This window comes from Labrus bergylta, chromosome 18, assembly GCF_963930695.1.
Source record: "Labrus bergylta chromosome 18, fLabBer1.1, whole genome shotgun sequence".
Classification (NCBI taxonomy): Eukaryota; Metazoa; Chordata; class Actinopteri; order Labriformes; family Labridae; genus Labrus; species Labrus bergylta.
Genome location: NC_089212.1, coordinates 17,479,723 through 17,500,610, shown reverse-complemented (window position 1 = coordinate 17,500,610; position 20,888 = coordinate 17,479,723). Strand labels below are relative to the sequence as shown.

Sequence of the window (20,888 nt, the reverse complement as noted above, 5' to 3'; positions counted from 1 at the left end):
CACAGTTGTAAGTCCTTGAATTATGTATTGAGCGTCTTTCAAAGTGAAACCTCCTCTGATTTGTGCAGTTTTTATTCTTTTTAGCTCTTATTCTTCACCGCTTGTCTCAACCCTGAGATGCTTTTTCACTCCTGACCAATCAGGACACTAAGATAGACAGCGCCATGGTAACATGAGACCTTTTTACATGTGGGTGGGAAAAGGCACACTCATTATACCTTAATAGAGCCGCTGGGCTGTTTCCAGGGAAACTATGATTTTCAGGTGTGTGTGTGTGTGTGTGTGTGTATTTGTGTGTGTTTGTACGTTAGCTTTGCGGTCAGTGGGTTTGAGTCAGACTAAAACATGGTGTGCTGATGTTTCTGGGATGATTCGACAACAACAACAGCTTGTCTCGTGTTGTGTTTAGTGCAGCGAGGTCATTGAGTGTCACGTGTAAGCTCTGGAGTTCAGAATGTTTTTTTTTTTTTTTTTTAATTGAGATCAGGGGGGAGGCAGGACTGACATGTCTATGAATTAAGAGCAGCATAATGCAATGGATGGAGTCCATTCATAACCATTGTCACAGAATCACAGGAAGAACATTCAATAGACTTGAAAAGGGAGAGAAGAGATATTGAATCTGCTTCTACATGTAACATTTCTAGTTGTGTTTTTAATGGTAAATATGAGGTGAAGGGTGAAGGTGAAAATGTGTTAATAAGTGCCACCAATAATAGGGTGCTGCTCCAGCAGCAACATGTCTGATGTGTCCTTGGGCAAGACACTTAATCCTGCTGCTTTGTCGTGGGCGTATGAATTTGTACAAATGCGATTAGTTACCTCTGATGGTCTCACATAGCAACCTCTGCCATCAGTGTGTTGATGGGTGTGAATGGGTAGGTGTGACATGTGGTGTAAAAGGTTAGAAAAGTGCTATATAAACTCAAGTCCATTTACCATTTACCTCTAAAACTTTTGCATCAGTTATATTTGCAGCATCAGTGGCTAGTCCCAAAAGTCTTCTGATTGGACAAGATGCACGAGTGTTATTAAAGACGCTATGATCTAACAGCTTTAACATGGACGTGTTCTTCGTTGCATGAAGATTTATGAGTGCTAAAGAAGAACAATCTTCCTCGATCCAACAGGCTTTTGATTTCATTACACTAAGACTGAGCATTCAGCTGTGTGTTATAGTAATAATCTGCAGGCAAAGGGGCCAAGGAAAAACACACACACACACACACACACACACACACACACACACACACTCACACACACACACACACACACACACAGGCTTACAGTCCTGAAACTAATTACCCACATTAATGAGTGACCTAACAACGAACTGAGAGAGACAGTGGGGGCTCCTTTTCTTCATCGCAAAAAAAAAAAGAAGAAAGAAAATAACTACAAAGCCCCACACTCTTCTTTTTCAGGATGTCTTGTATCTTCAGTTAATGAGAGATAATAACGTGTCCTCCACCAGCGCTGTGTCTTCTTCTTCCATGTTTTTTCTCATACTAATCTAACGCTCACATCAAAGTGCTCTCTTTTCTCCTCTGGAGCCTCTCACTTCAAAGCTGGGGTGGAAAAGTCAGCAGCTGCATAGTAATCAGGGGATAAGGATTTAGTATTCACACGCACGCAAACGCACGCATACATGAAACCTTTTCAACAACCGAGTTCGTCACAGATTAGCCATTGTGAAATGTTTATAGTTCGATCCCTCCATCTCATTAGCCTGATTTGATTCCCCCGGATGACTCCTGGGATATATCACCTCCCCAATCGTTGTTTGTATATGAATTATGAAAGGTTTGCCTTTAATAGTTCTGCACGTTACACAAACCGTTTCATCAATAACCTCCATTTGCCCTTTTTTGTTAAACCTCCAACTGATTCCCTGCTGGCTCAAAATTGCAATTCACCCTTTACAGAGATAATAACAATTGTTCTTATCTAACGTATCCTGACATGAATAATGTGGTCCATGAATTAGTGGAAAAAAGTGATAAAACTAAGGTTAAATCGGGAAGCTTTGAAATGAAAGCAGTTGCTCAGATTTGCGACTTTAGCATGACTTAAACCTGGAGCATAACAGGAATACACGATAACATTTAGGCTTCCCACCCTGAGCACGACATCTCAGCAACATGGCCGCCGTGGGAATATAGTCTATTTGTAGATTAATAAGGTAATCTGTTTAAGATTTCCTCAAATGAAGACGTTCATGCAGACTTGCAAACTAACCTCAGATCAGCGTTATTATTATCTTCAATCAGAAGTTCTCGGTGTCTAAAAAATGAAAACACATTCAGTAACATTCCCTGTGGTCCTACTATATACACATGGTTAAGACACCACTTTAGTGTTGCACATTCGGCAACCTTTATGCTCCCAGCCTTAAATGCTTGATAAATAATATGATAATGTAGTTTTAGCTTCTTCCGACATGCAGGTTGCTTTCGGTTTGAGCAGTTTCTGTTTTAAAATCCTCATGAAACAGAACTTCGAGAGTATCTAACTGCTGTGTCATGACGTATTATTTCCAACTGAAAATGGGATAGAACCAATCACAAGACGGAAGGCGGGACATGACGTTGATGAGTTTGAAAGGATGGTTGGATTGGACAAAGCTTTTTGATTGGTCGAAAGTTTAGATGCTGCATTCTGGACTAGTTGTAGGCAAGAGAGTGATTTGTGGGTAATTCCAGGAAAGGCAATAATCAAGTCCAGAGAAGAAGAAGACCTGGAAGACTATTTTGAGGTCTGATTGAGAAAGAACTCTTTTTTTTTTTTTTTGGAGATGGTGTGTCATTGGTAGAAACAAAGTCATTTGTCAAGCAGCTTCAGGCTTCCTGATTGATATATCTGTAAGACACGTTGCCATGTGCTTTTGTGATTTGCATTTTCTTCAAATGTATTATGAAGGTAGTTTGTGAATAGTGTATTGTGTTTTGGAGAAAGCCGAGCAAACAGGGATCTCTGCATCAGGAGTGAGTTGCATCCATGTTTGAGTCCTGTGTGTGTATGTCTATGTGTGTATGTTTATGTGTGTTTGTGTGTGTGTGTGTGTGTGTGTGTGTGTGCAGCAGGTGTGAGGCCAGACATTTGACCCAGGGTTTCTTCCTGTCCATCTGCATGCAGACAGTAGGAGGCTCTGAGTCTCCAACACTGAGCTCAGTGTCTGTCTGATGGAGCAGCTGAGAGGGAAACTCCAGTTTACAGCCTCATCCGAACACAACACCCAATCATTAAGTATGTCAGTGTGTTTATTTCAGCAGAGTTTGTTTGTTTTTTGTTACTTAATTTCGGTCACAGGTTGTTGTTTACTGATGGGGGGAAACGTTAAATAAACCATAAACTAGTACTTTAAGATCCCAACAGAAGCTCTCATGAAGCACACTTAAAGTAGCAAATGTTCCTAGACTGTTCTGTTAAACTCAGTTTTATTTTGGATTGGGTTTAAAACATGGAGAAGTACTTGCGTCTTTCAGTAGATGGTATTCTTATTATTTAGTCGACTTTGTGCATGCACCTTAGATCTATGCAGTTCAGATGCAAGCCCCACCTGTCAGTTAAAGCTGTTTTGCTTAGAAATGCAAGCACTTCTTTAATCATAATTTCTAAATAATATCACAATAATTCAGAAAAACAGAGCACATTTTTGTTTCTCATGTGAATGCAATACGCTTCTGAATCTTGAAAACTATTTATGGAGAAAACTACACAAAAAGGCTCAAACTGGATGGTTGAAAACAAAGCAAAATGAAATATGTAGGTTAGTAACATAATAATGCATTGTATCAATCACATCTGAATGTAGACTCAAAGTGGAAAAAAGACAATGTTAAGTTTATAACTTGTAGCGTAGTAGCTTGCTAGCATGCCACAATGCTAACTAATACATAGTCAGCAACCTTTAGCAAGTAGCACACAAGAAAGCAGCAATTGTAGTTTTAAAAAAAAACAACCTTTTGGATATACTATCGATTCTTAACACTGTTGCTAACATTTGTTACCTTCTTAACACATCCAACATACACGAAGCAGAAATATTATTTACATGGAGTATGTTTATGTTCACTTGTTAAATGTTGGTCAAACATTCAGTATCATTTTAGCTTTGGTTCTGTTTGCTGCCAACTCCCAAAAAAAAAACATTCGGCTCTTAAGTTTATTAATCCTCCACTTGCTAACTAGGTAACTGTATCCGTAGTAGCTTGTTGCTTGCCAGGTTCTGTACATGGAGATTATTTGCGTTTGTTTGACGGAAAAAAATGTTAAAACCAAACAAGGAGGCGAAAATTGACTTTGGAGCTGAGCTGAACTGAAAACAAAAAAATGACTCATTCTTCATTTGTTGATTTAAAGACGGTCATAGGTCTTTTTTTAATCTCTTAATTTTACGTAATTAATTGTAAAAGTTAAGATGTGGCAGCTGGGATGTTCGCAAAAGAAAGAAAACTTTTTAAGAGAAATGCTAATGCTGTGAAATAGGACGGTGCCGAAACCCAACATTTTGATAAGACTCCATCAAAACACAGCCTGTGTGTATAGGCTAACATAACAAGTATATGCTTGTTTAATTTGTGGTATATTTTGCTGGTTATTTCAGCGTTCCATGTGACATGACAAAGTTAGCTTGTTTATATATTTGTAATATGTGTTTGCATTAATCTCTCATAGCTGCAGGTGACAGAAATGAAGTCACAGTAGTTTGAGAAGTGTTGAGGCATGAACAGAGGTTTTGGTCAAGTGGAAAATTCGACTTGACAGTTGTTCTGCTTTGTGGAAGTCATCCTCTGGAGATAAATGATATCTGTACCAAACCCATGGCGCCACATCCCTTCAGTCATTTTGCTAATGTGGGTAAAAACTCATTAAAACAAGAGAACATCCTACTGGTCTGTGCAGGAACATTTTCTCTGTCATTGGCGTCTTAAGTGTGTAGGTGAGGAAAGAGGAGGCGGTAGTGATGTTTTTTTAAAAGTGAAACATGGACAGGGTTATAACCAGTGCAGAAGTGTTCCCATGCTGCATCTGTCATGTGTTAGCACTCCAGACTTCTCTCTTATGTGGGAGTGATCGGCAGCTGAACATGAAGAAAGTAGGTCGTCTGTCTGCAGAAATCAGAGTTAACTGGGTTTTTTATAGAAAGAAACTTTCAAGAAAACGGTTTGTTTCCCTTTAGGTATAAAAGGTGATTTTACCCCTTAACCTTAATGTGTGGGCCTTGAGGCATCTATAGCAGCGTCCTTCTGGACTGCTTATCAGCAGCCAGTATAATAAGGTTTTGATGATGTATTGACTCACTCCCAACTAGTCAGATTGGTCTGTGGATCCTCAGATATAATACATAAAGCTTTAAGTGTCACGTTTGGGCAGTTGCAATTAATGTGGTTGAACAATATTAAAAAGACAATATCCTGTTATGTATTTGGAATAAAGCAGTAATAAGCAATAATAAATAAGTTACATATAGATAGAGACTTAAAATGATCTTGCAGACAAACTTAACACATTTGACAGTATTTAGAAGTGAAACCTGGTGTAGGTTTTGGTTGCAGTTTTGCTATGTTAAGCCACAAAAACTTCTGATTCAGTTTTAAGAAAACTGTGGTTTAAGTTTATATAAGTGCAATTTTATGTAGACAACTTGGCTTAACTAACATGGCTTGCTTTAGTAAAAAAAAAAAAACAGACTCGATATAGATATTATTATTGTACTTATCTAACTTATAACTTGAAGTCAACTCCTCAATAGCAGCCCCCCACCCAATCCAACAGGGAAAACTCCACATTGTGAGGAACAGATGTGATCAAGTAACTCAGGAAGACTTTCAGATTTTGTTGGGTGCATGTGTAAAAACATCTTAAGACACCAATAGTGCGCTGTGAAGTATTACCAACCCATCGCAAAGCTCGATTTCCAGACCACTAGACAATTATTGTACCGTATTGTATTTGGTAGGAGTCAAGATTTTCGGGAGATTTTTTTCACCCTCTTCAGCCTACTCAAATTGGAGATATGCTGCTGCTTCTTTTTAAGAAGGTTTCAGGAGGCGTTTTGCGTCCATTCTTAACTCACGTAGGTGGGATTTCGTCTGCATCTTGTATGTTCTTTTTTCTATTATGTAAGATTTTAATGCAAACTCTGGCACCAATGAAGATGAGAGCCAGAGTTAAGATGTTCTGATTCTGTTGCATGTAGTTTAAGCAAAGATGGCTTTATGTGCTCAATGAACCAGCTTCAGTTATTGCTCATTATTTTGTCACCACACACATGAAAACGCACACTGATGCTTGGCCTTGTGATTGGATTAATAAGCTACATCATAAGGTGGGAGATGCTGTTCCCAAAATTGACAGAGAGACAAATCAGAGTGAGAAAAGAAAAGGTGGTGTTAGGAATACATAAAACAGCATTACATCCTCCTCACGCACATAAACACATCTACAATGTTGAGTCCTTTTTTTTTTTCCGTGTCAGCTCTCAGCAGGATGTGTACTCATCTCTGCATGCTCCCATTGATTTAGTTCTGCTCTCTGAAATGTTACCCTGGAAACGAGAGGCGACGACCCCCCATTGTGCATTTCTATTCATCTGTATTGAGTCTCAGCCGCCTCATTGAGAGCAGAGTAGTACGCCTTGGAGCACCTTTGCTCTCATTTCATTTCTGCGTATCCACATCTCTCTTCCTCCTCCTATTCCCCCCCCCCCCCCCCCCTCGTCTTTTAAATCTCTATTTTTGTTTTCATTCATCCGTTTCCTCGCTACAACTTGCCTCACTCCTTTCTCTCTATTTTGGTCCAGATGTTTTTCTGCGTCTCTCCTATCTTTGATTTCTCTTATGTTTTTAACTCATCTTCTCTCATTATTCCATCGGAACTATCTGTCTCGCTTGTCTCTTTTCCTTTTTCTGCTGTCTCCGTCTAGTTCCTCTCATGCTTTTTCTTCCTTCTTTCTGTCTTATATTTTACCGTTCTTTCTCCAGTTTGATAGGTGGAGGTAGATATGTAAGCTCTTACGATTATTGTTAGATTATAACATCTTTTAAACCAAAGAAATTAAAATAGTGGGACATTTTTACTGAAACTACAACATCTATGTACATATAAATGTATTTATAGGGGCTGTCGAGAAAGAGCTAGGCTTATATAAGAACTGTTCAGGTAAAGTTTGGGATATCATTAAACCTCTTCAAATCTGAAACACAGGGAGTTACAGTAAGTAAACAGCGTGCAGATCTGAACTGCAAACTTGCCAACCTACAATAGAAACATTGTTACTTCACAAAGCAAAAGAACACATTATTATATTTTATAATACTCAATAGACTAGAAAAAGTCCTGGCTGTCACATGCTCTGTGTTTATTCAAGTTGTATACTCCATGTTTACGAGTTTGAAGCTTCCTGTGTGGTGCTTGCGAGACCACTTCTTTGGTTGTTGACAAAGGTCAGGTCATTGAACAATACAATTTGCAAAAGGCAAGACTAAAGACCTACGATGATATTAAACATTTGATTCTACTGTAATGCCAAGACGAGAAAAGGGCTGCCTTAAAACTGTATAGGTCGCGCCACATGTACAGAGGCTGTGGTCCTCAAAGCGGACGGCCCAAAGTTGAAACTGTAGCTCCTTTCCCACAGGTCATTTCCCACTCTCTCTCTCCCTGACGACATACTCTATCTACTGTCCTATTTCAACAAATGCAAAAGCCCCCAAATATACGCAGTTGAGAATTATGTGCACTATTTGACAATCACACCAACATCACATAAATGCGGAAAAAGAATTCCCGGATTAAGAAGTGGATATCTTGTGTCACTCTTGCAGACAACCCCAAGCACCTTTTAACCATGCTGTAGTGACAAAATTAAGGTCACGATGTCAATGTAGCGTACTTAAAAGACTTGACCCAGGCGAAAGTTTGTCTAGCCTGAGTTAGACCAGCAATGCTTGCTATAAGAGGGGGCTCTCTGGTTGGTGAGTCAGCGGACCAATCAGAGAGCCAACAAAGGGTCAATTGAGGAAACTGTAAATTCAAAGTGTTACAAAAAAAAAAAATTGGTGAAAAATAAATGATGTTTAAAGCACTGAGGGTAACTCAAATACTAAAGTATCACTCATTCTGTCTGTGTGTATCACATGTGCCATGCGTAATGTGTGTGTGTTTGTGTGCGTGCATGTATCCAGACTGTCTGTTTGTGTGGTCTGATCAGTGTGTCATTGTGTGTCCTCTCTCCCTCTCCCTCCTCCTGCCAGTCACCCCAGAGGCCATTGGATTCCTGTCGGCAGTGGGCGTCTTCATCGTGGCGTTGGCCGTCCTCTTCCTCTTCATCAACAAGAAGCTGTGTTTCTCACGTGTTGGCGGGCTGCCCTGTCTGGAGCAACATGGTCGCCGGAAGAAAGGAAGAGTGGGAATCCGCCAGGGGCTTGGTGAGTGACCGATAAAAAGAGACCCGTCTAAACAAGAAAGTGACATTTGTCTTGTTTTTCCGACAACGATGCAAAAGTGGCCCTCACACAGTGGTGCAGCAAGACATTTATGACTGGGGTGGCTGAACTGGGCCACTGACCTCTGTACAGGTGGCCAAAAGTGTTACGTAAACTGTGTAGTGCTGTTGCCTCACAGCAAGAAGGTTCCTGGTATGAATCTCGTTGAACAGGACTATTCTATGTGGAGTTGGCATGTTCCCCCCCAACATGTTTGGGTTCTCTCCGGCGAGTTCTGGCTTCCTCCACAGTCCAAAGACATACTCATTAGGTCAATGGGTGACTCTAAATTGCCCACATATGAACGTGAGTGTGACTGGTTGTTTGTCTCTGTATGTCAGTCCTGTGATTGACTGGCGACCAGTCAACGGTGTACCCTGCATCTCGCCCAATGACAGCTGAAATACAAGCTACATGCAACCTCAAATCGGAAAAGAGGTATCGATAATGGATGGAATCGAATGTGGAGAAGGTTTTTATGTTATTATGGAAAGAAGCAACCAAAACAACAATTATGACGAACAGCACAAGGCTCTGCATTCTGTGCATTTTGTACCCTCTATGTTTGCAAGTCTCACGAAACGAAAAGGGGCTACTGTTCAAATTAGATGTATAAAATGACAAGTACAACAACCTCCAGTTGTAGCTAATAGGCCACATTTACATGGCGGCCATTTTCCGCTGAGGTCTTGCTGAGGGTTGGCTCCAAATCCGATGTCCTGAATGTGTCCTATGGTAGCTAATCCACAGATCAAAACAACAAAGTTTAAAACCTGTTAGCTAGCATTTGACAGAAGCTAATGTAAGCTATTAATCACTTCCTAACTAGTATTACAGCTCGGTGATGTTAAACAATATTAATGGTAATGTGCACTAATACTTTAGTTAAGAAGTACTTGAATGCTAACATAGCTTTTTTTCTAGCATTAGCTAACAGATTATCAGATGTGATTTAGCCTACCTATGTGGACTTTTCCTTTTCAGTTGCATTTTTAACTGGTAAAGGAAAAAACTATAAAGATTTGAGTCATTCCCTCCTTTTTAATGAATTGATTCATTAAGAAAAATTCCCACCATGTTTTTGGTTTCCAACTCTGTAGGATGATTGAAATTATTTCAAAAGTCACTATCATTTTTTCCCCTGGATATGTATCCAAGGATCTTATTATCTAACACAACTAACATTGTAAATTCAGATGATATATGTACAGCTAACAAAACTAGTGCTAGATTAACAAGTGAGCATTTTAAGTACCATCAGCAGAATTGTAGAAGTCTGTGTATTTCCTATTTCTTAGAAGTGAACACTGTTGCTTTCTGGCCAAGGTTCTTCTGTTATATAAGCTGAACACCTCAGTGGGAGAGAGACGACAGAGAGAAAGTATGTGACTCCTGTATGTATTACGACTCCAATTAAACTATTCAGTAACAGAGAGAGAACGTGGGTGAGCTCGTGTTTGTACAGTGGTTTGGGTGGGCGAGCATGTATGTAAGAGAGAAAGAGTTGAGTGAGTCAGCCATATACTGCCACAAAGCTCTGCAGCCACGCACAATAAAAATATTAACATTATACAACCTTGAAGAAGACAGAAAAGTACGGAGAGAACCACAGTAAAACGATTTATTTCCTCCCACTTGGCAAATACTGCTGACACCCTGAGCAAAGGTCACTTAAACTTAAAGAAAAGTCAAATTTAAGGATCATACTGGTCCTTTTTTATATTAGAGTAAAGCTTGAGGTTCACTGTGTCTGTACTTTGGGCTAATGTGATTAATAGCTTTTCTTTGTATATACAAACCACTGACAAAGCCCTGTTTGTGTTAAACATGAGTTTTAAAGCCGACACTTTATTTGACGGCTCCTGATAATTCAAAATAATGTTTCCGTTGCATGCCCCATGTATACAGTAGTCGCAGCAGCAGTAGGTACTACGAATCTGACCATGTCATCCTCCACTCTCTCCTATCTTTCTCTTCATCTGCCCTATCCAATAAAGTCCAAAATGTGCCCCCTAAAAACAATACTTCCAGATGTTCAGGACAAGATCAACTAAGAGATAAGAGGTACAGCTTTGTCCACAGGGGGCGTCAAAATCAACACAAAATAAAGTTCCTCACAGGGGCTTTAAGCAGCTAAACTAAAATCAAGGGCACATTAATATTCCATCCATTTAACACAGATTTAAAACATAGCAGTCATTAAAATGCATTAAACCAATTGAAAAAATGCAGACTTTCATCCTGTTGTTGCAGCAGTCTCACAATTTTAATTTGAAGTAATTCCCTTAACAAAGAAAGAAATACTGTCGCCGGGTTTACCTCCTACAGTGGAAATCAGAAATTGCGAAACTAAACTCTGTTTTGTTGTGACAAAGTCACATTCTCACCAGCAGGATGGTTCAATCCAGGTGTTGCCTGTGAGTCCAACAGTGAGCAAACACAGTGCTGGTTTGTTGGTTCCTCACCTGCAGCAGGTGGAGTCTCTGGTATTTCCAGTTAAGTTCCTGAACAAACAATACATCCTGTTGGAGTCTTCCACTTCCCCTCACAACTTTGAATCCTCGGGAGCTTCGCTGGACGAAGTAGGGGCTCTTACTGCGTGTGATTTCAACCAAAAGGTCAGCAAAAAAACATGTTAAACGTTTAGATTACGCTTGAAGCTATAGATAAATATGATAAATATTTATAAATTTATAAATAATAAATAGTTTTTTAAGAAGACGAATGAAATGCTTATGTGTCAATTTAAGTTACTTTTCTTAAATTATCCAAAGATATTTAATATATAATATATAGCATATTTTTAAGTAATTAGAAAAGATTCAACCACCTGTAAGTTTTAATGACTTTATATAATGTCTACTTTTTTTAAACTAAATATATAAGGTTATGAATGAGGTTTTTTTTGTAACATAAATGTGTGTCTTTACTTGGTCAGTTGAACAGTCACATTCTGATCAAAGATTTTATTCTGAAAACTTAATTAGAATGATGAATGAATATGAAACTAAATGTCCACGAAAAAACAAGTTTGGTAGTATTTATATGACTGACTGTTTCCTAGAAAAAGGACTTTGGTCGTATGATACTATATTTAACCAGGAAAATGTTAGCTTTATCATCTTCACCAGTGGTTCTCAAACTATGGTGCGCATACAACTACTGGTACCCTGGGTTGGTACACAAAGGAATCTCCACAATATAAAACAAAACCCTGTTCAGCATAAAACAACAATTTTTTTGTTGTACTCTTATCTTATCTGTCTTGTATCTGTTGGGTTGTATTTATATCAAATGTATTTTCCCCTCTTAATGAATCTAGTTTTTGCAACAAACAACTTTAATCTGCTCAATTTATGCTTGCACGCGCACAGACATAAACACCAGGAGTACGCCTTGCAGTTTTGAAAAGTTCCACTCGATATTTTGTTTTTTATAGAAGTTCAGTACTGAATCAACAGCAAACAGCTGTGGGCCTACATTAACAGATATTGTTATTTATTGGAGTTCAGAACAGAATCGGCTGCAAGCAGCTGTACATTTACATTTTTAAAACAGAGCCAGGAGAAGCTTCATTTACAAGAGTGTACGGATAGTGGACCTTTTCGCTCCCCCTCTCTCTTGCTCTAAAGCCCAACGTCGATATCTGACGTCAGCCCAACATCCGGATCTGACGACATGAAGACTTTCATTTTGAACCCTGTAAGGATGTCACTTGGACGTCAATAGTAAACGTTTAAAAGACGATAAAAACCACGTCTCTTTAATATTCAGTATCGACGTCTACAGGACTGCCTTATATGGTTCGGATTGAACGTATTTGTGACGTCTTTCTTGGGCGTTAAGAAGATGTTTAAAAAAGACTGAACCATAAGAAGGTGTCCTTTACACATCAGAAATGTGTCTTTATAATAACTCACTTTATAAACTCAAAGCTCATGTTTTACATATGGTAAATATTTACAGAAGAACAAAAGGTGGAACAACAAGCCCAATGTGCATATCAACTGACAGTGTTTTGTTGTTTCTGTGTTGCATTCAAGTGCAGTCAGACATCTCTGTTTTAACTTTTGAATACTATGAACACATTTATTTTTTAATGATTTTTTTTTTTTTTTTTTGCATTCTTATTTATGGGTCATTTCTTTGTATTGGTTTCAAATATTATTGTTATACCTGGTCAGAATGCCTACTTTTACTTTTAATACATGTATTTTCTTGCTTTTTTGTTTTTGTTTTACCTTTTGGATTTTTACCAATGAAGCAGTTTTTTTTTCTCACTAGAGCTTAGTTAACGACTTTCTATTTCTGTGTATTTAAATGTGTTTGTATACGATAGATTGTGTGTGTGTTCATAGATTTTTTTTTGTATGTGTGGCTGTGTGTGTGTGTGTGTGTGTGTGTGTGTGTGTGTGTTTTGAATGTAATCATTAAGCAACACGACTCCATGCTGAGGTCTATCGCCTAAGAATAGCTTCAGAAAACTGAAGTTAACAGACTAATCATGCAGCTCGCCCACTCAGGCAACAGCTTCCACTTCTGTAGGTAACCATGGCGATCGCTCAGGTAGAAAAGGTGACCTGCACTTTAGAGGACATACTGATCACACCAACGCATCACTCATTCAGCTGTTGCTATCTAATTATGGTGAAATTATGAAGTGAGTGGAGTGACCCTGTGACCCGCTATCGCTAACAGCTTCTATTGTTTTTTTTCCAGCAGTGAGAGACAAGCTGTGTGATAGACCTTGAGAGGCTTTAAATGTGTTTTTCCTCACTTTTTGTATTTAAATCTTAACAAAGAACTATAATTTTCCAGCACAAAGGACCATTATTATACTGTACCTGATGGCCAGATTATTGGGTTACTTTTGAAACAGGTTTAGACGGTTTTCAAACCTGTGTTAAGTTTGCTTAATTGCCTTTTTCCGTACAATTTGTTTTGGAATATCTGACAAAGCAGTTACTCTCTAGTTTGGACCATTCACTTTATGTGAAGATGGATGACATGTATCCACCTTCACTTGCTTTAGAAAAGAGAAGCCAAAAAATAAAACAAAATGTTGGCTTCACGACTCTCTCTCGCCCCGAATTCCAACTATATTCACCGTCATATCTCCCCAAAAAAGCTCAAAAATAAATCTTGGTCCTGAAAGTGGTTTGTGTTAGTAAATGCACCATTTTCAGGAGCTCCTGTTATTGTAATGTGAGAGACGAGAGTGGAAAACTTGACAAAGATAGCGACAGTAACTAAGGTGGGCGGGGCTTAGCACATGTTTTTTTTTTCCATTTGTAATCAGTATTTCAGGAAGAAAAAGTGATTCATTGACTTCATGGTTCATGGTTGTTGTAAACAGGATCACATCACCTCTCTTCCTTGTTTCCTCTTTTACACTACTCTCTTCTCCTTTCCGACCTTCCTTTTTTCCTCCTTTTCTTCTGCTTCTCCTGTCCCCCTTCCTCTCCTCTCCTCTCCTCTCTTTCCTTTTTCTCCTCTTTTTTGTATACATTTCTTCTACCTCTCCTTATTTCCTCCCCTATATTATTCCTCGTTTTATCCTCCCATGACTCAAGTTAATTCTTCATTTTATCTTTTTTATTTTAATTTTCTTCCCTGTTGCCTCCTTTCTTTACTTCCTTGTTTCCTCTTCTTCTATTTATACGTACTCTCCATACCTACTATTCTATTCCTCTCCTCTCCTCTCCTCTCCTCTCCTCTCCTCTCCTCTCCTCTCCTCTCCTCTCCTCTCCTCTCCTGCTCTTTAACTCTCCCAGTTTTTCCTCATTGTCACCCCCTGCTCTCCCTGTTTATCTCCCGCCTCTAGTGAACAGTTTTGGCGATGATGAAGATGACGTCAGCTCATCTGACAGTGAAGACGAGGTCCTGAAGCAGTTCGAGATCTCTGTGTCGCGCTCGCAGAGTTTTCGTACAGCGGCGACGCACAGCGGCGAGCAGCAGGCCCATCAGACGCAGGTTGCTTCGGGCCGACGACACAAGTTCACGCGCCTGTCAGACCAGGAGGAGGGCAGCACCGAGCCGTCAGACTGTGAAGGTGGGCTGTTCATTCCTGAACAAACATTATGACAAAAACTCTGCACTACAATAAGGACGCAATTTTAAACCAAACCAAAATGTTAAAGAACAATTTCACTGTATCTTGTAAAAAAAAACCTCTATTATGACCATTATTCCTGTCTTATTTTTTAAACACAACGTCTAACGAATGTATTCAAATATGGCACTAACTTCCACCTGCAATACATTTGAAATTTATTTTTCCAAGTGACAGTACAAAGAAATGAAAACATGACTATTACAATTACACACCATCTAATACTGAGTGAAGCCCCTAAACTTCCCACACTGCTCCATTAATTTCATTACAGCAAGCAGAAACAGACAAACGTATTTGACCTGCTTGTTTAAATGAGCAGCAAGTTGTTGGTGGGTGGTGACATCATTAGGTTGGGTTCGCTCTGTCTCAACTGGTATTTATTTTCCCTTTTTAACTGACATATAGGCTTACTCATGCACACACACACACACACACACACACACACACACTCACACACACAGTAGGGCTGATGACTCACATCAGCCTGTTGCCATGGCCAGCACTGTATGCAGCCGTTGGTGTAACAGTCAGACCGACCTTAATGATACTGAATTGGAGATAATTGCTATTGATTGGTCTCAGGTACGGGCTGTTCTCAGGGTGTTTCTGTCTCAGGTAAAGGCCAGGGTTTGATGGATTACACAATATCACCTCTGTTAACACACAATGCTCCCTAACGACGTTTAGGTAACTTCTTTTAGACCTCCTCGGAGAAATACCAGAGGAGATAACATGTCTGTTTCCTCTCTCATGTCATTTATCATCTATCATCAAATCAATGAGTTTCTTTAACTCGGTGGACAATAAAGTTTGTGTTCTTCTCTTGATTTATGTAGATGTTGCAGTAAGGCTTTTTGTACATTGAATTTGTGAACAGAAATGTGAATTGTACAGCTGGACACGTGGACAATGTCTCTTTGAATGGTCACAATAGCTGCAAAAGCTATAGCCCGTGATGAGCGGGAATAATTAAGGCAACTGCAGCTGCTCTACTAACACATCTTCATCCCAAATACTGTGCTTACACGGCAACATCAAAACTAGGGTTAAGTTTCAAGTAGTTAATCATTTTAGCCCTTTAGGCCATTAAGAGAGAAAACCTGAGTCTGATTGGCATATTGGACTGCATTTGTTTTTATAGAAAACATGCAGTGCCAGAGCAAAAAGAACACAGGCCCTTAATGTACTCAGATGGCAAAAAGAAGAGGTGGTTGATAATATCAACTTCGACTTGAATCCCTTTCTAAAGGGCAAAATGTCTGTTTAGATCTTTGCCTGTCTGGCTAATTTGCACTCCGTAAGATGGTGTTTGTATAGCTATAGATAATATGCAAGACTAAGAAACATAACTCTTTGAGACCAGTGTGAATCCTGACACTTGTATTCATGTTTTCTTTTGAGATTTGTTGCTCTTCAGCTTAATTATGTTTCAGGGATGCAAGATTTGAGGGCAATTCACCCTTGAAAATGGAGAAGTTAGTTAGGAAAATGTAGCTTATTGGTTTTACATTAATCAGACTGCTGTAATGTATAATTATTTACTCAAGATTTTTCTGCAAATGCAGTTAGCTAACAAAAGTCCTGCCCTTTTCACACCCAGCATTTTACACCTGACCAGCAGAGGGCCTAATCCTGACTTTCCTCTCCTGTTGCCTCGCCTCTGCAGAAATGGAGGCTCAGGCCCGGCAGAGTTTCAAGGACCCACTGACCGCTGCGGCAGAGGAGAGGGAGAGAGAATCTTCGATGGCTCTGGAAAAACCTGCAGGAATCGAGCTGCTGGATGTCAGAAACAGTCCCACCCCGAGTATGAGGCGTCAGGCGGCAGACGGCAGTGAGGAGACCGAGAAGGCTGCCGATAACGAAAAAAATGATGCAACTGACAGCTCCTCCACCTGGAGCCCCGAGGTACTACAGTCTAACGCGTAGAATAAGTTCAACTTTCATAAAACTCTCCAAAATGGAAATATCGACGGTACAGTTTTACCAGGTATTTGGGGATTACATTGTATCATGCCAATTCATAATTTGGCTTATTTGTATATACCGAAAGTTTTAGATGTGAAAATCTTAATGAAAGTATACTCCTCTAAAGCAGACGTGATTATAGTTTCTCAACCCAAATATGGACCAGATACTAATTTCAGTATTATTCTGATTTTTTTTTTGTAAACCACTGATAGGGACGGCACGCTATATATGGTGCTTAAAGGCACAGTATGGGAAATCGGCCGCTCAATCAAAACAATACGTTGAGACTGACAGCGGAATCATGGGAGTTCTCTCTGCTAGCAAACAATGAGCAGCCACACATGCCAATAGAAATACATAAATCCTTCACTGAAATAAGGTTTAACATGCAGGGCTGACTTTGCGACTGTCAGATCAGATCTCCAGATCAAAAGAAATGCTCTATTTGGACACACCGCCTTCATCTCTCCGCTCCCCGTCCCCGCCTGCCTCCACGCGTCCCTGCCCCTACCTTCCTGTTTCACCAGCATGGGTCTGTGAGACGGAGAATGGCTAGACAAGTGCTGATGAAACAAGATTCTGCAATCAATTGCAAGAAATGATGTGCATCTGAGCCTCTAAGCGGATCAGAAATAAGCTGTAGGAAGCACCATCCCATTAGCGTGAACACAGAGATCAGAACAACAAACCCAGAGGGAGTTTGACTTCACGCTCTTATTTGGGAAGCCATTAGTCCACAATGTATTCACAATTGGTCTATTTGTGTTTTGCTTTATGATAAGCCTTCAAATCTTAAGATAAAATGTCACAGATTTCAGCTCATTGTTATCACCAAAAACTTGGAAAAAAAGAATTCAAAGGAAAGGATTACTTAAAGGGGTCAGTGAGGTGGCCACGGCCCCGCTGTTACCCATCATGCTTGGCAGAGGTATCATCTTCACTCAGCTGTGAGAGGATTATCACACCGCTGTTATCCTCTCAGGTTCATTTTGGAAGAAAGAAAAAAAAAAACAAACACAACCCACCGAGGCCTCGAGGTTTTGTATAAATAGTCGATATTTCCTTCGCTCTTCACACTGCGTTGGCTAACAAACAGAAGCTCATGAATAATAATCACTCATAGTGTGTGTGTGTGTGTGTGTGTAAACAGTGTGCATAAATACGTGCATAAATCTACTTAACATGTACTTCTGAGTTGATTTGGTGTGCGTGTGTGTAGGAGAGTGGGAATGTAGAATTTAACAACCTCTCAGTCAGCGAATCACACTTTGAAATTTGGAGCAATCTGTGCAGTAAACACCTCCCACACACATCCACACACACACACACACACACACACACACACACAAACACACACACACACACACACACACACACACGCACACACACGCACACACATACATCCATGGACACACACAGTGAAACGCTTCATAAATAAGAAATGAGTCTGGATCAGTGGAGCTACAGAAAACGGGAGAGCCATGTTGTAGCAGTTTATTTACTGTTATGTAACAGTTGTGCCACTGCTAATGCTACAGCTAATTTACTACGAACGTGTTCCTAATGACAAGAAATAATACCTCAACAAGTACTTCTTTGAGTAGAGCTACTGGAATCGCAAGAGTTGGTGCTGTATCTCGGTTACTATCTTGTTGTTGGGACAAGAATATTGACCCATATTCAGCAAACTAATTTATTCATATTCATATTTTGAATTGATTCATGTAGAAAGGGACCACATCATGCATTGATTTAAGGTTATTAAAAGGTATTCATTAAAATGTTGCCTTTTGATTTATTGTTTTATTTATTTATTATCTTGGTTGTTGATTTATTAATCAATTGATTGCCTGGTGTGGGTAAGTGGTTGGCTGCTTTTTTTAGTATGATTTTTGTTCATGGGAGTCTGATATTTAAGATTCTATGGCAACAACTGTGTCACTTTAATTGTGCATATCTACCCACTATAAAATTCACAATATCACTACTAGTGGTGATGGTAAGTAATTGTTTTACTGCCTGTGTTGGAAGGAGAAGTAATCATCCAAAGCTGCTGCTCAGGCGAGCGTGAGCCTTTGTGTTTTCCTCTTCACATGTGGACCTCCTGACCTGCACGTTCAATAGACCGGAGCAGCAGCTTTGTCATTACCTTATCTCCTCTGCTGTTACCATGTCGACAACGACACTCAGCCCTGCTCTGTCAACACTTGAAACAAGCGACGTTGTGTTTGCAGACTGGATGGGAGGCTGGGATTGGCTGGGCTGAGGAGACGAGAAGAAGGAAGATGTTTGTTTCTTCTTTATGACAGGATTTCTGCTCAGTTTCTTCCTCTTAAATTACAAAAAAAAAAAAGCTTGGGAGTATTGCTCTCTAATTGTGAGTTTTTAAATGTCACTTTGTTGGAGACTAACAAAGAATATTCACTCAAGTGCTACACTTTTATACCATTTTGAAGTTTCCTTTCTTTAGGTCAGTATGCTATTTAATATGCTTTCACCCCACATTGTTGCAAATACTACATTTATAAACAAAACTTTACAGATGAGTCAACTTTCAGATTCAGATTGGTAATATAAAATAACTCATGTTGTAGCATATATATATAAGGCTGCAACCCAATATGAATAGGTAGTTTGATTCAGCACCACATTTATTAACATTTAAGAGGGTTAAGATTAAGATCTTTTTTTCTCTTACAGAGGCCCTCCTGCAGAATGACTACATTCTTTATATATATTTCGATGCCTTTACCTCTTATCAACTTCCTCTGTGGTTTTACAGTAGATTTGATAAATCTATCTTTAATTTCAGAGTCAAATTAGTGTGATCAAAGTAAGGAAAATAAATAAAAGTAAGAGGAAAGTACATGTTTTACATCACAATTTTGAAGCTACATGACGAGTGATTTCTGGGTAGGTTTAACTTTTGATTTGTTCATTGCAATAAATCCTTTCGTGGGTTCTGTTCATTTAGCTGAAGAGACATTGTGCTTGTCAGGGCTGGAAATAATGAATGATTGTTTGTTTGCCCTCTTTCTGTTGTCTTTCTTTTGATATATCAGCTCTATAAACACATATTGTATATGATCAGGTGTATTTGATAAAGAAAATGTAATAATTTTTTTGTTCTATCATCCCTCTCAGCAAGAGCATCCTCCCCTTGATGAGGTCTCCTCTCAGCCAGTCAGCTCATCCCCTCGACCTCCCATCTCTAAATGTGGAGACCTGGTTCTCTCTCTGGAGTACCGTCCAGACACGGAGAAGCTGCTGGTCACTGTGATCGCTGCCCGGGACATCCCTGATAAGGCTCGCAGTGGAATGGACTCCTGGCAGGTGCACATGGTCCTGCTACCCTCCAAAAAACAACGCCACAAGACGTCGGTTCAACGAGGCTCCCTGCCGCACTTCAACGAGACATATCGTTTCTCGCGCCTGGATCCGTCTGACCTGCACATGTTGGCTATCAGGTTCAGGCTGTACGCGCTCGGGGGCAGGATGTCCCGGGAGAGGATGATGGGTGAGAAGATGCTGCGTTTAGGTGGGCTTGACCCTGATGGAGGAACAATGGAGACAACGCTGGTCCTGGAGCCTCGAAGTAACCTCAAGGTGACCTTTTTTTTTTTGTTGTTTGAATAATAACGTTGGAATGTTTTCTACAGGGTCAGATTTCTATGTTTGTTTCTTTGTTTTCTCAGAGTGTGGACTCCCAGCTCAGCCTCTCTGCTGTGTCTCAGAGCGACAGCGCCTCGTCCACTCAGTCTCTGACCCACGGCGGGGTCCCTGAGCTGCTGGTTGGTCTCTCATACAACGCCACCACCGGACGCATGTCTGTGGAGCTAATCAAGGGCAGCCACTTCAGAAACCTGGCTATCAACAGACCACCAGGTGTGCAGTGAGCTTTTTCAAACAGACACATAAACACTGTACTCACAGACTTTCCAAACAAATAGATGCTGTTATACAAGTATTAATAATTGAATTTCATGTACTGAGTAAGAAAATCTAAATAATTCATATTGAGTGATGTTTTTTTTAAGTAACACATTTCAGTATGCATCCTACAGACCCCCATAGGGTCATCCGAGACAGAAGAACAAAGTGTATATCTCTACTCTCTGTTTACAAGATCTGCAGACATGCCAAGAGACTTCTTCTTTTACAATATTTTGCATTTACTTTTCTCTAACAGGGAGACAATAAGAGTCAAACACAAAACATCATAGTTTCCACAGTCCTCAAAGGATAAGATACTCAAATTATTATCACGCAAATAATTCTCCTAGTTTACATTTGAACAAAGAAATAAGATAAAAACT

At 39.7% G+C, this 20,888-nt stretch overlaps 1 protein-coding gene across 2 annotated transcripts in view; it reads left to right on the top strand.

Annotated features, from left to right (window-relative positions):
- The window catches only part of syt16 (synaptotagmin XVI), a 43,979-nt gene that overhangs the window by 9,018 nt on the left and 14,073 nt on the right, over positions 1–20,888 (top strand). The window contains exons 2-6 of one of the 2 annotated variants that reach the window (XM_020627366.2): positions 8,190–8,432; positions 14,314–14,541; positions 16,271–16,509; positions 19,717–20,178; positions 20,268–20,457. In XM_020627366.2, coding sequence (XP_020483022.1) covers positions 8,190–8,432; positions 14,314–14,541; positions 16,271–16,509; positions 19,717–20,178; positions 20,268–20,457 — 1,362 coding nt within the window. The remainder of the gene's footprint in view (positions 1–8,189; positions 8,433–14,313; positions 14,542–16,270; positions 16,510–19,716; positions 20,179–20,267; positions 20,458–20,888) is intronic. The other variant, XM_020627373.2, reaches the window with a different exon arrangement.